Source organism: Mercurialis annua, linkage group LG1-X (genome assembly GCF_937616625.2).
Source record: "Mercurialis annua linkage group LG1-X, ddMerAnnu1.2, whole genome shotgun sequence".
Lineage (NCBI taxonomy): Eukaryota > Viridiplantae > Streptophyta > Magnoliopsida > Malpighiales > Euphorbiaceae > Mercurialis > Mercurialis annua.
This window is the reverse complement of record NC_065570.1, coordinates 60,183,594-60,196,593: the sequence shown is the minus strand read 5'-3', so window position 1 is coordinate 60,196,593 and position 13,000 is coordinate 60,183,594. Positions and strand designations below refer to the sequence as shown.

Here is a 13,000-nt window from a genome sequence, read left to right as displayed (position 1 = left end):
AATAAAGTCTCACTTTTACTATTAAAATCAAATTCATCCTATCCTTATTCAAGGCATATTGCATCCTACCTTAAATAATTAAACAAACTAGTTAAATTTATTTAAAAAACCTTCAATTGAGTAATCAACTAGTGATAATTTAAAAGGAACTATTTGATATTTGGCTTAATGTTTTAAAAAACCCCGACCTTTCATTCCCTTTTCAATCCTATCCTGACGTTGAAAAATTGTCAATTTTACACCAGTTTGTATTTTTTCATTTCAATTGTACCCTGAAACATAAAATTGACCTTTATTTAATTGACAAAAGTTCAATAATTTTTTTTAAAAAGGTCAATTTAATATAAAAAGTTAATCTAATGCAAAAATGGTCAATTTAGAGAATTTTTGGCTAAATAAAAAAAGGTCAATTTTATGCTTTAGGGTACAATTGAAATGAAAAAAATACAAAATAGGATAAAATTGACAGATTTGCAACGTCAGGGTAGAATTGAAAAGTAGATGAAAGATCAGGGTATTTTAAGACGTTAAACCTTGATATTTACATATTCCTTCCCCATACTTTTATCTATAGATAAATAAAATAAAAGGCTTATCTCTTCTGGTACAAAACTGCTTAGTTATAAAACTGAAAATTACATTTTCTCTAACTGGTATTCCTTAGGCTTTCGACAAAAACTTTGTTTTCCCACTTTTTCCATTCAAAAAAGGGTCTTAATTATCGCAACATTTAGATAACATTAGAAAGTTTCCAGCATGATTCTTGCATGAAGAAACTATTTTTTTTTTTGCAATATTAAATTTAGTATATTAAAAAATGTACCCTCCTACCTTTCTAAATCAGACAAAAAGCTAAAAGAGCCAACGCTTGAACCTCCTTAATTGGGTACAGACAATGGGACCAAAGCAGTAGCACAGCAAGATGAAATATCAATTCCAGCAACCTCCATTGCATTGCAGACCCAATCAGGGACGTCACCTTTGGGAAACTACAAGACAATAATAATAATAACAGTTAAGATCTGCAGAATATGATGTAGAATCACATCGTTTAATCAAATTAGCAGGAACAGCGACCACGTCACGACTGCTAGAACTGGGTCAGGCAGCCTCAACAAATACACATTCGATGCAGTTTTAACATAAACAAGACAAACCGACAGATCACATAAAGGTATGTAAATTAAGCTTATGAACTTGACTCCAACAAAGACAGTCATGGCATAAATGATTTGCTGAGGATACACCAATATTAAAGGAAACCGATCTTAGTCCAGCTCAATCATTTCAAAAGATTATGGCTGTCTACGTCGCCTGTATCCAGTTTATCTATTTGTTTTATGTAACTAAGTTAATAAAATCTGAAACATGAAATATTTGATCAACTTTTAAGAACGGGAAATACCATTTTCTCGAGAAAATCACAAACAAACCTGCAAAAATTGAGTAAAAAGAGGAAGTTAAGTTGAGAACTTGAACACAATGTTACTGTTGTAGGACGATAAACGAGGACAAGGCACACATACCCTGGAAATCTTCCCTCAACTATTGATGAATGTAAATCTCTACTAAGCTGCAAAGTTAAAAGTATATTATTTCCAAAGTAGTACAGAGAACAAAATGCTTAGTGTTTTATTTATTTATTGTCATCACCTTGGACATGTAATACAAATTGTGATATGATAGAAGCTGTGATCCCATAGCATCTTTTGTTACAAGGCAGTGAATATAGGCCCTAGTATAGTTCTTGCATACCTAAATTGAGAAAAGTCTCAGTGGACATATATATTCTATAGGAGCAAATAATGAAATAGTAGCTCAAACCAATACTTTTATTTTACTATAGTACCATGCAATCGCATGTAGGATCGATGGGGCGTGTGTCGTCAGCCATTGCTTTGTGTTTTAGCTTCAGTACTCCCTGCAGTAACAGAATTTGCATGATGAGGATATATAATTGCAATATTCTTTTGAAGAGTTGTGTAAAAACAAGCCATCACCTCTGGTAGAAGAGCAGTGCCGAATCGAGCAGTACGAGTAGGATACACACAATCATACATATCAGCACCCAAAGCACTACAGACAACAATATCCAGAGGATAACCAACACCCTTATAGATAGTTGGCCGTTGACAGATGAAAGAATGTTAGAAAAGCGAAGCAGCAAATTATTTATGTGTCAAATTAGTATCGATATACAGGTCAAAATGATGAAGAGTAATATTTACCATGACATATCGTGGTTTATCTTCAGGCAATGCAGCAGTACATTGAGCAACAACTCGCCAAAATGATTCTTTATCTTCACCACCAGAGAGACCACCAATAGCGTAGCTGCCACAGATGTAAACCAAGGTTAAGATTCCTACTTTATCACTAAAACTATAATAAACTTTTTCGATTGTGTTATCCCTGAGATTGGTCTAACATTTTGTTATGAGCTGGCTGAACAAAAGATGGATTTAAAATACATTGATGAGATTTATTGTAACAGCCAGGGAAAACACCGTAAGGAAATGAACACATTTTCTGTGGAGATTATGCTACAAACAAGTGGCATTATATTTTTAATAAAATAGCTAGCAGCTTCTATAAATTGAGATACAACTGAAAAATGTACATCAAACACCTATATCCAAGTCTGCATAAACCTCGCATAATTAAGTGTAACTCAAGTGCAATATGGTTAGTTCATACATCATCTACCAGTGACCTGAGATAACTATTCAATTTATTAGATAAAACAGTTGAGTGAAGTTGATAGTTGATAAAACAGAACAGCCTGCAATGCAGACACAAGAACTAATGGCTATTATATATAGCAATTTCAAATAGCAAGCTGATAGCAGAAACTAGCCATCAGCATTTATGGAAGACAGCAAATATTCTTAGAAAAGAAGGTGCATATAACTCTGTTTCGCTCTCTCTTTTTTTTGGCTCCACTATATGGATAAAAAGTGCAGCGCATACCCAGGTAAATTGCGATCCACCAAGCCTCTGACACATATATCCCTAGAATAGATATAAAAGTGTTAGTAGAAACATAAGAGGCCAGAAGGATGTAAGGTCATATGCTAAGTATAACAACAGCATAAGATTACAGTTTTCACATATTTCACCTCAAGACAGGATCCAAACCACCTTGAACAATACCAAATAAATTCTGCTCATGTGGTCTCTTGTGTGCTGCAAAAGAATCAGCGCACAAAAAAGCAAAATGAATCAAAACCATCAAATATTGAGACTTTAGCAAGAAGAAATACATGATATTAGAAAAAGTCTCGTAGTTGCACATGGAAGGATAAGAAAATAGAGAAGTTCATAAGCCTATCATAGTTTGTAATCTAGCGTTTGCTAAAACCTATCAGATGTAGTATAACTATTACTATTGTTTTGTAGCAGACAAAAGATTAGCATTTCAAATTCTCTAAATTTACCTGATATACATCTATCTATCCACCGAAGTGTACGATTCATGGCCTCCTCAATCCGTGGACCGGTAATGGTGGTTTTTACTACATCGTCAAGAGCCATAATAATATCTGCACCAATTCTATTCTGAATATCAAGTGATAAAATCATGAAGGTGCTTTAGATATCATGAATATAAGATCCCGCAAAAGAAGGAAAAAAAAAAGGAGCTTGAATAATGACTGAAACTTAGTAACTGTGCAAGTTATCAAAAGTAAACCAGTGAGGAAAGTACAACAGAACCAAATGAAAAATAAGAATGTCCAGAATAGAAAAAATTGTTGAGTACTATTTAACATAATCTAAATTTTAGGAAAATAAAAAGAAGTACAATGGACTCACTTGGATATGGATTGATTCCTCTGGTGTTAAAAGCATTGGCTTTCCGTCAATTGGTGACTGAACTAAGAAAAGGAAACCTTAGTTACATGCAATATTCAACTGATGCTTGTTCTGTTAATGTTTCATGGTAGTAACAAGAGCAAAATCGAGTAAAATCTAGGAAGATTTTGTATAGTAATACCAAATTAAGCGAGTATTTTAAGAAGAAAGACACCTGAAGAGCTAATATACTAATATAGTATTCTAATATTCCTAAATTCAAAAATCAATGTTGATAATAATGAGAAAAGATACCTGAAATGTCACACCCTCTTCTGTGATATCAGCCAAATGCAATAATGATACCTGAAATATGTAAAAAGAAAAAAAATTAACTCAAGAAACTTATGAGCTTCTAACTTTTTATAGTATTTATTGCGACATGCTAAAGCTCTAGCATAGAACATGGAAGAGAGGGCACTAATACCCAGTGCTGGTATGTGGAGAAAAATGACAACCTAGAAGAAAGCTGGACACTAGAACTCAAATTACAAACTAAACAAGAAACACGTAGTGATGTATTAAATGATAGTGGACGGTACCATCTGAAAGCCACCAGAATCAGTAAGCAAAGCTCTGGGCCAGTTCATAAACTTGTGGAGACCCCCTAATTCATCAATCAACTCAGATGTAGGACGGAGTTCCAAATGATATGTATTGCCAAGAATGATTTGACAACCAATTTCCTCAAGCTGGTTAGTCGTCAAACCTTTAATTGTCCCTATAACCATGAAGAATTTCAACAATTCTCACTGATTTTGAACTACTTAATGACAAAAGGAAAATGCAAATTGAAACGAGGCATAAAAACAAACTCTTTAACCTTGGGTGCCCACTGGCATAAACAAAGGAGTTTGGCACACATGGTGAGGCAGTGTAAGTCGAGCTGCACGAGCACGATTAAACTTCCCTAAAATCTGAAGTAGGAGACAAAAAACAATAATCGTGACTAAACCAAATTAACAAACTAGACTTTAAATAAGTAAAAATAATGTGCAGAAAGTAACGAACTGTTTTGATTTAACAAAAGAAACGCAATAACTTTTTATGATTGACATTGACCATTCAACTAAGCTCCAAAGAATACAGATTATGAATTAAAAACTTGAAAAAGAGGCATTACCTCGAAACGAAGTGCCATTGAAATGATTCTGCTCTGTAATTTCAATCCTATCATAAGAAAAAACATAGAATAAAAGCACATTAAAAGTAATTTCGAATTAAATGCTATGTAATATTGCATTAAAAAAAAAGGAAAGAAAATAGAAGAAAGCATACAGAGGAAACGGAATGAGAATGGCTGACCTAGCATAGGCATTAGCAGTAGCAACTATATATTGTGTAATATGATATGCTTAAGAAAAATGGTGTCGCGGTCGTTCCCTCCGTAATTTACTTTCTTGTTTTAGACGTTACCCTAAGGCGGAATGCAGCTGCCAACAAGATGGATCGGGTTTGAGCGGGTAATTAGGGTTAGATGATGACCCAACTTAATATCTATTGGGCCTCGGTTTAGACAGCCCTTTTTTGGGTCATTATTATGATAATCATATCTCATTCTCTCTTATTTATCGCAAATGGCGGTGGCGGAAAGACTGAAACAGGCGGTGCAGCAGCACAATTTAGAGTCTATTAGGACTCCGGCGATGCTTTTTCTTCTCGTTTTTCATTACTACGCTATCCATCACTATAAACTTTTGGGAAACTAAAACCAATAAATGACTAAAAAAACTAGAAAAAGGAGGAGAACCTGTAGCGGCTGACACGCAATGAATAAGCATACGAGAAGTGGAATTGGGAGCTGCAACGCCTACACCCACATATTGGCATGACAAACCCACGCGCCAACGGAAAAAATCGAAATATGAAGAATAGGCGGTAGATTTTCTTTCGCCGGAGGATTGGGCTATTGCAGAGAATGAGAGTAGAGTCACTGCTACTGCCATGTTGGTGTGTTAAATTGATATCAAAATCACAAATGCAGAGAGAGGAGATGAAACGTTTGTTTGGATTATAACCAAGAATCCATGGGGATGGGATATTTGAGAATATTGAGTTTTAAGAAAAATAGAGAATGAGGTTGTGAAAAGAAAAATTATAAGCTTATCCAATGGATTGCGAGTAAAACTGTAAAACTGTAAACGAGTGTCTTTTTCAATCAAAGCTAGAAGTTGCCACAAAGCCAAGTAAAATAAGACATTACCCAAAGACTATCGATATAATGTAGTCTGTAAAACACAATTAATTTAACAACTTTGCATCCTTTACAAATGCAAAACTGATTTTGGTTTTAGCTCAATTAATTTGGAATACATAACTGGATTTTTGACAGTGAATCTGGCTGAAATTACAAGATAAGGCAATTTCTGAAGCTGGCTATTTTAAATTAAAATATAAGAATTCAAGTTGGTTTCCCAAGTTCAGGTGTTAAACTTGAACTGACTGACTACTTTACAAGTTCAAATTTAGAAACCAAAATTTATGTTCTGTAACTACTTAAGTCTCGGTTTCTTGGAATCAATTATTAATTGATTAGAATTTATTTAATATCATCAATACATGATTATGAATTTTCCATCGATACGTGTGACATGTAATGCGATTGAATTAAAATCTCTAATCAATATAAGTCACTGAATTGATGTTTATTGTGCTGCTATTGATTGAGCCAGACGAAGACGAAGCAACATCCCATGGCGCTGTATAGTCCCCTACAACGTAATCAACCTCTTCATAATCTTGTGGGGTGGTTGAATGAGCTCCTACAGATACTCTGATTCCTTCCAGCTCTATTGCCACCGTCTTCATGGTAGGTCTCTTTTTCCCATTCAAGTTCAAGCATTTTTCTGCTAACTTAGCCATCGCAATTATCTCTTTTTTCCCACCCTCTTTCAGAACTTGACTGTCAAGAATTTCAAAAAGACGCTTCTCTTCCATTGATAATAGAAAATATGTTGCCAAGCTTCTCTCTTCAACGGACCTCAAGAACGATATGGGTTTTTGACCTGTTAAAAGCTCCACAAGAACTACTCCGAAACTGTAAACATCACTTTTATTTGTAAACTGGCTCGACTGGAAGTACTCAGGATCTAAGTAACCAAATGTTCCTTGTACTCGAGTTGTCACGTGCGTTTCCTCGATTGATATTGTTCTCGAAGTTCCAAAATCGCCTACTTTTGCTCTGTATTTATCATCCAAAAGTATGTTTGATGACTTGATATCTCGATGATATATTGGTGCAGAAGCTGCTGAATGTAAATAGGCCAGTGCACCTGCAACAGTTATGACCAGTTTGATTCAGCAATTTTACGTTTTAAGCCAATCAAATCCAAACAGTAAACGAAAACGGTAAAGGGTGTATATAGTTCACCTGCAACTTCTGTAGCAATCCGCAGTCGCATCTCCCAAGTAATAGGGAATTCTTCATTTAGATTGTTATGTATGTATTGGAAGAGTGTTCCATTAGAAATGAACTCATACACTAGCATAGGAACTTCTGTCTCGAGGCAACATCCGATCAATTGAACCACATTTCTATGGTTGATTTGTGATAAAATCACCACCTCATTGATGAACTGATCGAGCTTGTCTTCATCGACTACTTTGGACTTTTTAATAGCCACAACTCTTCCATCTGTTAACATTCCTTTGTAAACAGTTCCTTGACCTCCTTGGCCAAGTATTCGATTCACATGATAATTATCGGTCGCCTTTTCCAATTCTGCGGAATTGAAAACTTTCGTTTGTTCGACATGACTTTGCGTAGAAGATAGCTGCTGTTCTAGTAACAATCCTCCATTTCTTTTGAAAAATTTTAACTTCAGCTTCATGGCTCGTCTTCGCTTTACCACCTTATACGACAGCCATATACTAATAACTAATAGCAAAAATCCAAGGCCTGATCCAATACCTGCAAAACTCGCACATATTAAGAGCCTTAGTTTTATCAAAAATGTGTGTACCAAATTAAAAATAAAATAGAGTAAGTGAGCTAAATGCAAACCTATAAAGATGGCCTTCATCCGAGATTTCTCACCAAAGGCACCATTTGGGTAGCAACTGTAGCCGTTGTTGGATATCTTACGATGGCCAGCAGGACAAGTGCAGTTATAGCTCCCTCTATTATACATACATTTCAATTCACAGTAATAATAGTTCTTTGGATTTGTGCATTTGCCGACATCTGCGTAATTCAAAAACATGAGCGCAGTGAATAAAAGGAATGCATTCATGAGTCTACAAACAATAACCGTAAGATAATAGGTAACTAAATCAGTCATTTCCATATATATGTTTCGCGTTTTATGTATACTTTTTCAATATGGAATTTCCATTGCACTAGAATTATATTTTCAGATGCAATTTCGGATTAGAGAGTTTCTTACCTTGACATCGACTACAAATACAGAATTGATTTTGGGTAAGCTGCGCCCAGCAATAGTTGGAGGTACAGGTGATATTTGGATGCTCACGAATATCGCAGTACCCTTGAAACTCTGACCATATAAGTACTGCAGGAACATGATCCATTTCTTGAACTTCATTAAGGACTGTTGATTTAGATTCAAGCCAAGTTTGGCTAACCATGAAAGCAGATTTACAGCTACTGCGACCATCCGCATCACTATGAAATGGGTTCGTCATGTTGACTACAAAAGATTGGAAATTCGGAGGGATTGTGGCCTGACAGCAGTTAAGACCATAGCAGCCAGTTGTATTGCTTTGTCTACAAATAGACAAGCAACCTCCAACTGTGTTACCATTCCGAATAAGCATCGCATAATTGTCACAGCCTATGGCTGTGAATCTGTTAGAATAATTTGAAAATACAAATGGAGTGCCTGACACAGAAACCTCTAAACTAGTCGAGGATTTGCTGCTGCAATCGGATCGAATAACTGGATTATTGACTGTTATTTGTTCCGATCCTGTTGATGAATCAAGCAGCTCCATGTTGATACTTGTTAAGAAAGGCTTTGGAGGTGAAAAAGAATGGTTGCAGAATACCTCAAAACTCTTGCTCATATAACAACCTTTTCCAATTCCGAAAGGGAATCGGAAGTCAACATCACCGCAGTAGTCTAGACATACTGGCCTTGCAGCTGTTGCCATTAGGGCCTGGTTTAACCATAGTAGCATCAAAAGAATGTTGAGGTTCATTGGCATAGTTGTCCTTCCCATTCTTTTCACTCTTCCGATATGGAATAGTAGAGATGAAAGTATTATTAGTGTCATTTAAGCACTTGGAGAGAATAGGCGAGCAAAGAATTATATGTATTTGTACAAGTTCAAAATGATTTTAAAAGTTTACTAGTCCAGACTGCCAAAGTTGAATTGTGATTTCTTTATTGTCTCCGTTTTTCTGCCCTGACTAATTCTCAGAGCATCTACAGGCACCAATGACCATTGCATAGAATATTGATTTTAATCCATATTTATAAAAGACTCCGTAGAGATTGTTAAATTATACTAGTTTATAGCAGATGGAATGAGGAGAATATAATTGATCTTTTCTTATATCACTGTCAATGACTTGATCGAAAGTACTCAGTATCTATATTGCACGGGAACTTCTTGAATTCTAAGTTTCTCCTTTCGTTTCCGAAATCGAAAACGCTTTTGAATCTCCGAAACTCTCTATTGATATAGCATATGACTATAAAAATATTGTTTTACTCTTTCTCATTTCGTTTGTTTTCTATTTGATCATTTTTCGTTTCCGTGAAACATAAATCAAGATCCAAGCATTCAAAGGTTCATTGTATTCTAGTGGTCATATGTGTTTGATCAATTGATATATTGATCTTGAGGTATCAAAAACAGCCAATTTTGCTCTATATTTAGGTTGGAGCAAGTTTGGATGAAATTAAGGCATCAGTAGAACTGACTAATAAATGTTAATTTCCTTTCTCCTTCATGTTTCTTAATCAGTTGTACTAGTCAAAGTTGAATTAACTAATAGCTTTTGCTTGCGCTTAGTCTAGACTTTTCTCTATCCCTATAGTTCTCAGGCTATATCATTGTTCTGTTAAAAAATAGATAAATATCTGCACCATGCCCTTATTCCTATTTTTGAGAAGGTTCTCCATGTAAAATAATAATATTAAACTAGAAAGAAAAGGTCACAGTTGAAGTGATGATGATTCAATAATTTGAATGTGTCCTTACTTGACTTACATATTGTTTGGGGAAAAAAAAGGAGAGTGAAGTATGAATTTATAAACAAGATTAGTTAAAAATGAATCTTTATTTATCCAATCCTTTCCAACACTCCAATTGGTGAGTTGAAATATAGCTCTTCAAACTCTATACTCATAGTAACCCTTTGAAACGGAGGTTTGAAAATTGTCAACTCTTCCCGATTCTTCATTCTAAGTAAATTGTAGGTTTAACAATCACGGTGGAGTTTTGCTTTGCAGCAACTGAAGCCATTCTTCTCAAACTATTAAAAGTTAATGTGTATTTGATTGTAAATAGATAAAATTTTATTAGGTTATTTAATTGTTTTTTAAAATTTTATAGAATTGGTTATATTTATGCTAAATGAATTTTAAAACAAATACTAACCTTTCAACGCGAAGAATCAGTTTGATTTGATTCTTTACTAAAAACCGAATTTTCAATATAATTCTTTTGAATCGGAAAACACCATTCAAACTGAACCGCTACTAAACTAACTAAACCGTAAAAACCGAGTTAATGTGAAATGGATTGAAATGTTGTTGTGAGATAAAGAGACAGAGTTAATGTGAAATGGATTGAAATGTTGTTGTGATCTCAGAAGAGACAAAATTTTAGGCTATGTATTTTTACAGATTTAATCTCTATTTACATTCGGCAGCTTCTGGCTATATCATAGTGATATCAAGTCATTAAACATACTTTTGGACGATAAATACATAGCAAAGGTAGCGGATTTTGGAACTTTGAGAACAATATCAATCGAGGAAACGCACGTGACAACTCGAGTACATGGAAGATTTGGTTACTTAGTTCCTGAGTACTTACAGTCAAGCCACTTAACTGATAAAAGTGATGTTTACAGTTTGGGAGTAGTTCTTGTGCAGCTTTTAACAGGTCAAAAACCCATATTGTTCTTGCGGTTCGCTGAAGAGAGATACATATTTTATACTATCAGTGGAAGAGAATCGACTGATGGTCAAGTTCTGAAAGAGGGTGGAGAAACAGAGATAATTGCAATAGCTAAGTTAGCAGAAAAATGCTTGAACTTGAATGGATAAAAGAGACCTTCTATAAAGACAGCATCCCTAGGAGCTTCTGCAACAACTTGACAAGATTATGAAGAGGTTGATTACGCTGTACGGGACTGTACGCGCGGTGGGATGTTGCTTCATCTTCGACTGGCTCAACGAATAACAGCAACATACCTGCCCGCTTTGATGCGCAAGCACTACTATCAATTAATTAATGGTTCGAATCTTGTGTGTGTGGATAATAATGAATTGAGATGAATCAAAGTAACAGAAGTTTCAATCAATTAATTAAGAGTCGAATTTAAAGAACCGCAACAGATTTAAGTAGATATGAAATGTAAATTTGGGTTTTGCTTTCATTCAGAATTTTGTTGTAATTCACCTATTTTAAGTTTAGCACTATGTTACGTATAATTTTATTGAACTGTACAGAGAAGAAATCAAAACACGATCTAAACTTCTTGTGGATGCATCTGTCCTACTGAACAAACAAACTGGGTATACCATCTTCACGATACCCACACTCCACTTCCAAATTCATGGGACACAAATGCCTACACATCATAACAAATTTTGTCTGATAATCAACGGGTCGCTTTAAAATGCAAGAGCAGAAGATACACATAGAGAAGGCAAGAGGCATAACAGAAAACTGTATTAGCTGCTGTTTGCCGTTGCTTAGACAGTAGCAATCTATGGAAGCAGTGATAAGAGTGAGTACAGAGGATAAAAACCCAAAGGTATCTGCAAAATTCCATTCCAAATAGAAACGGTATTTTACTTTGTTAGATTTTCTGTTTTCGTGTTGCTTGTAAACAAGGTGTGTGAAGACTAGGACAAGAGATGCAGTGGCCATTATCATTCCAATTTCTGCAGTTTTCAATTTATGTGGAGAGGTTTGTTCGAGCGCTGCTGATGTTATTGGAATTATTCTAATATCTGATGTATCTTCCTAATATGGTTATTATGTAATATCATTATTTTCTTTCCTAGTTTAGTTGTTTAGGAAATAACTAGTTTATAGTCTTAATGTTCTCTTTTATTCATTACCATTGTATTTTCTCTATTTAAGACTCATGTCTTATTCTTTTTGTAATTACATTTTACAGAAATATAATTAGCCTTCTTAGGTTTTTTCATGGTATCAAAGCAATACATAAATTAACACAACAGTAATTCAAACTTTCTCCATGCCGGACACAGCCGAGCCATGGAAAGATTCCAATCACCCATTATTTCTCCACCACTCCGATCAACCAGGAGCTGTCTTGGTTTCGCAACAATTAGTGGAAGATAATTTTACTACTTGGCAAGAATCTATGTTGATGGCTCTAACCATCAAAAACAAAGTTGGCTTTGTCACCGGCTCTCTGCCGCGCCCAACTGACAACCCAGCTGAGGAACTTCAATGGGAACGATGCACCGTTCTTGTTAAAACTTGGCTGCTCGGATCTATGTCGAAGGAGATATCTAAGAGTGTCATCCATTGCAAGGATGCCCGAGGTATTTGGATCGAATTAATTGAAAGGTTTTCTCAATCTAACATTGTTTCTCTCTTTAATGTTGAAAAGGCAATTCATGATTGCACTCAAGAAAACGACTCTGTCAGTACATATTTCACCAAGCTAAAGTCGTTTTGGGATGAAAAAGACGCTCTGACCGGCTTCCTCTCCTGCCGTTGCACCACTACAGACAAAATCAAGGTATATATCGAAAATCAAAAGACTATGCAATTTCTAATGGGTCTTAATTCAGATTTTGAGCAAGTTCGCAGCAACATAATTGGCTTGGATCCCTTTCCTGTGCCAAACAAAGCATACTCGATGGTGCTCCGTCAAGAGCAACAAGCAAAGATCCCTTCTAAATCTCTACCACCAGGTGACAGTTCAGCTTTTGCTATTAACGGAGATAAAGAGGAGCTGAACAGCTCTGCT

The 13,000-nt window shown here is 35.3% G+C and overlaps 3 protein-coding genes across 5 annotated transcripts; 1 reads left to right on the top strand and 2 right to left on the bottom strand.

Moving 5' to 3' along the window:
- Positions 1 to 666: 666 nt before the first annotated feature.
- LOC126665233 (uncharacterized) lies at positions 667 to 5,935 on the bottom strand. 3 transcript variants are annotated; one of them, XM_050357961.2, is made up of 16 exons: positions 5,603 to 5,935; positions 4,976 to 5,022; positions 4,676 to 4,769; positions 4,395 to 4,573; positions 4,108 to 4,158; positions 3,814 to 3,870; positions 3,438 to 3,558; positions 3,120 to 3,186; positions 2,971 to 3,012; positions 2,229 to 2,334; positions 2,001 to 2,111; positions 1,850 to 1,921; positions 1,654 to 1,755; positions 1,527 to 1,573; positions 1,406 to 1,433; positions 667 to 989 (listed from the first exon to the last, which is right to left on the bottom strand). In XM_050357961.2, exons 1-16 carry the CDS (start codon positions 5,796 to 5,798, stop codon positions 879 to 881), a joined length of 1,431 nt encoding a protein of 476 aa, XP_050213918.1. In that variant the 5' UTR covers positions 5,799 to 5,935; the 3' UTR covers positions 667 to 878. The 3 variants fall into 3 exon arrangements, with proteins under 3 accessions (XP_050213918.1, XP_050213919.1, XP_050213920.1); XM_050357962.2 differs by lacking the exon at positions 5,603 to 5,935 and adding an exon at positions 5,158 to 5,585; XM_050357963.2 differs by lacking the exon at positions 5,603 to 5,935 and adding an exon at positions 5,131 to 5,584.
- Positions 5,936 to 6,439: 504 nt separating this feature from the next.
- LOC126679537 (putative wall-associated receptor kinase-like 16) lies at positions 6,440 to 9,292 on the bottom strand. Its single transcript, XM_050374588.2, has 4 exons — positions 8,238 to 9,292; positions 7,856 to 8,035; positions 7,223 to 7,762; positions 6,440 to 7,124 (listed from the first exon to the last, which is right to left on the bottom strand). The coding sequence occupies exons 1-4, from the start codon at positions 9,085 to 9,087 to the stop codon at positions 6,469 to 6,471; spliced, it is 2,226 nt and encodes a 741-aa protein (XP_050230545.1). The 5' UTR covers positions 9,088 to 9,292; the 3' UTR covers positions 6,440 to 6,468.
- Positions 9,293 to 10,090: 798 nt separating this feature from the next.
- On the top strand, positions 10,091 to 11,093 carry LOC126674207 (wall-associated receptor kinase-like 8). The gene is made up of 2 exons (XM_050368625.1): positions 10,091 to 10,131; positions 10,694 to 11,093. Exons 1-2 carry the CDS (start codon positions 10,091 to 10,093, stop codon positions 11,091 to 11,093), a joined length of 441 nt encoding a protein of 146 aa, XP_050224582.1.
- The last annotated feature ends 1,907 nt before the right edge of the window (positions 11,094 to 13,000 follow it).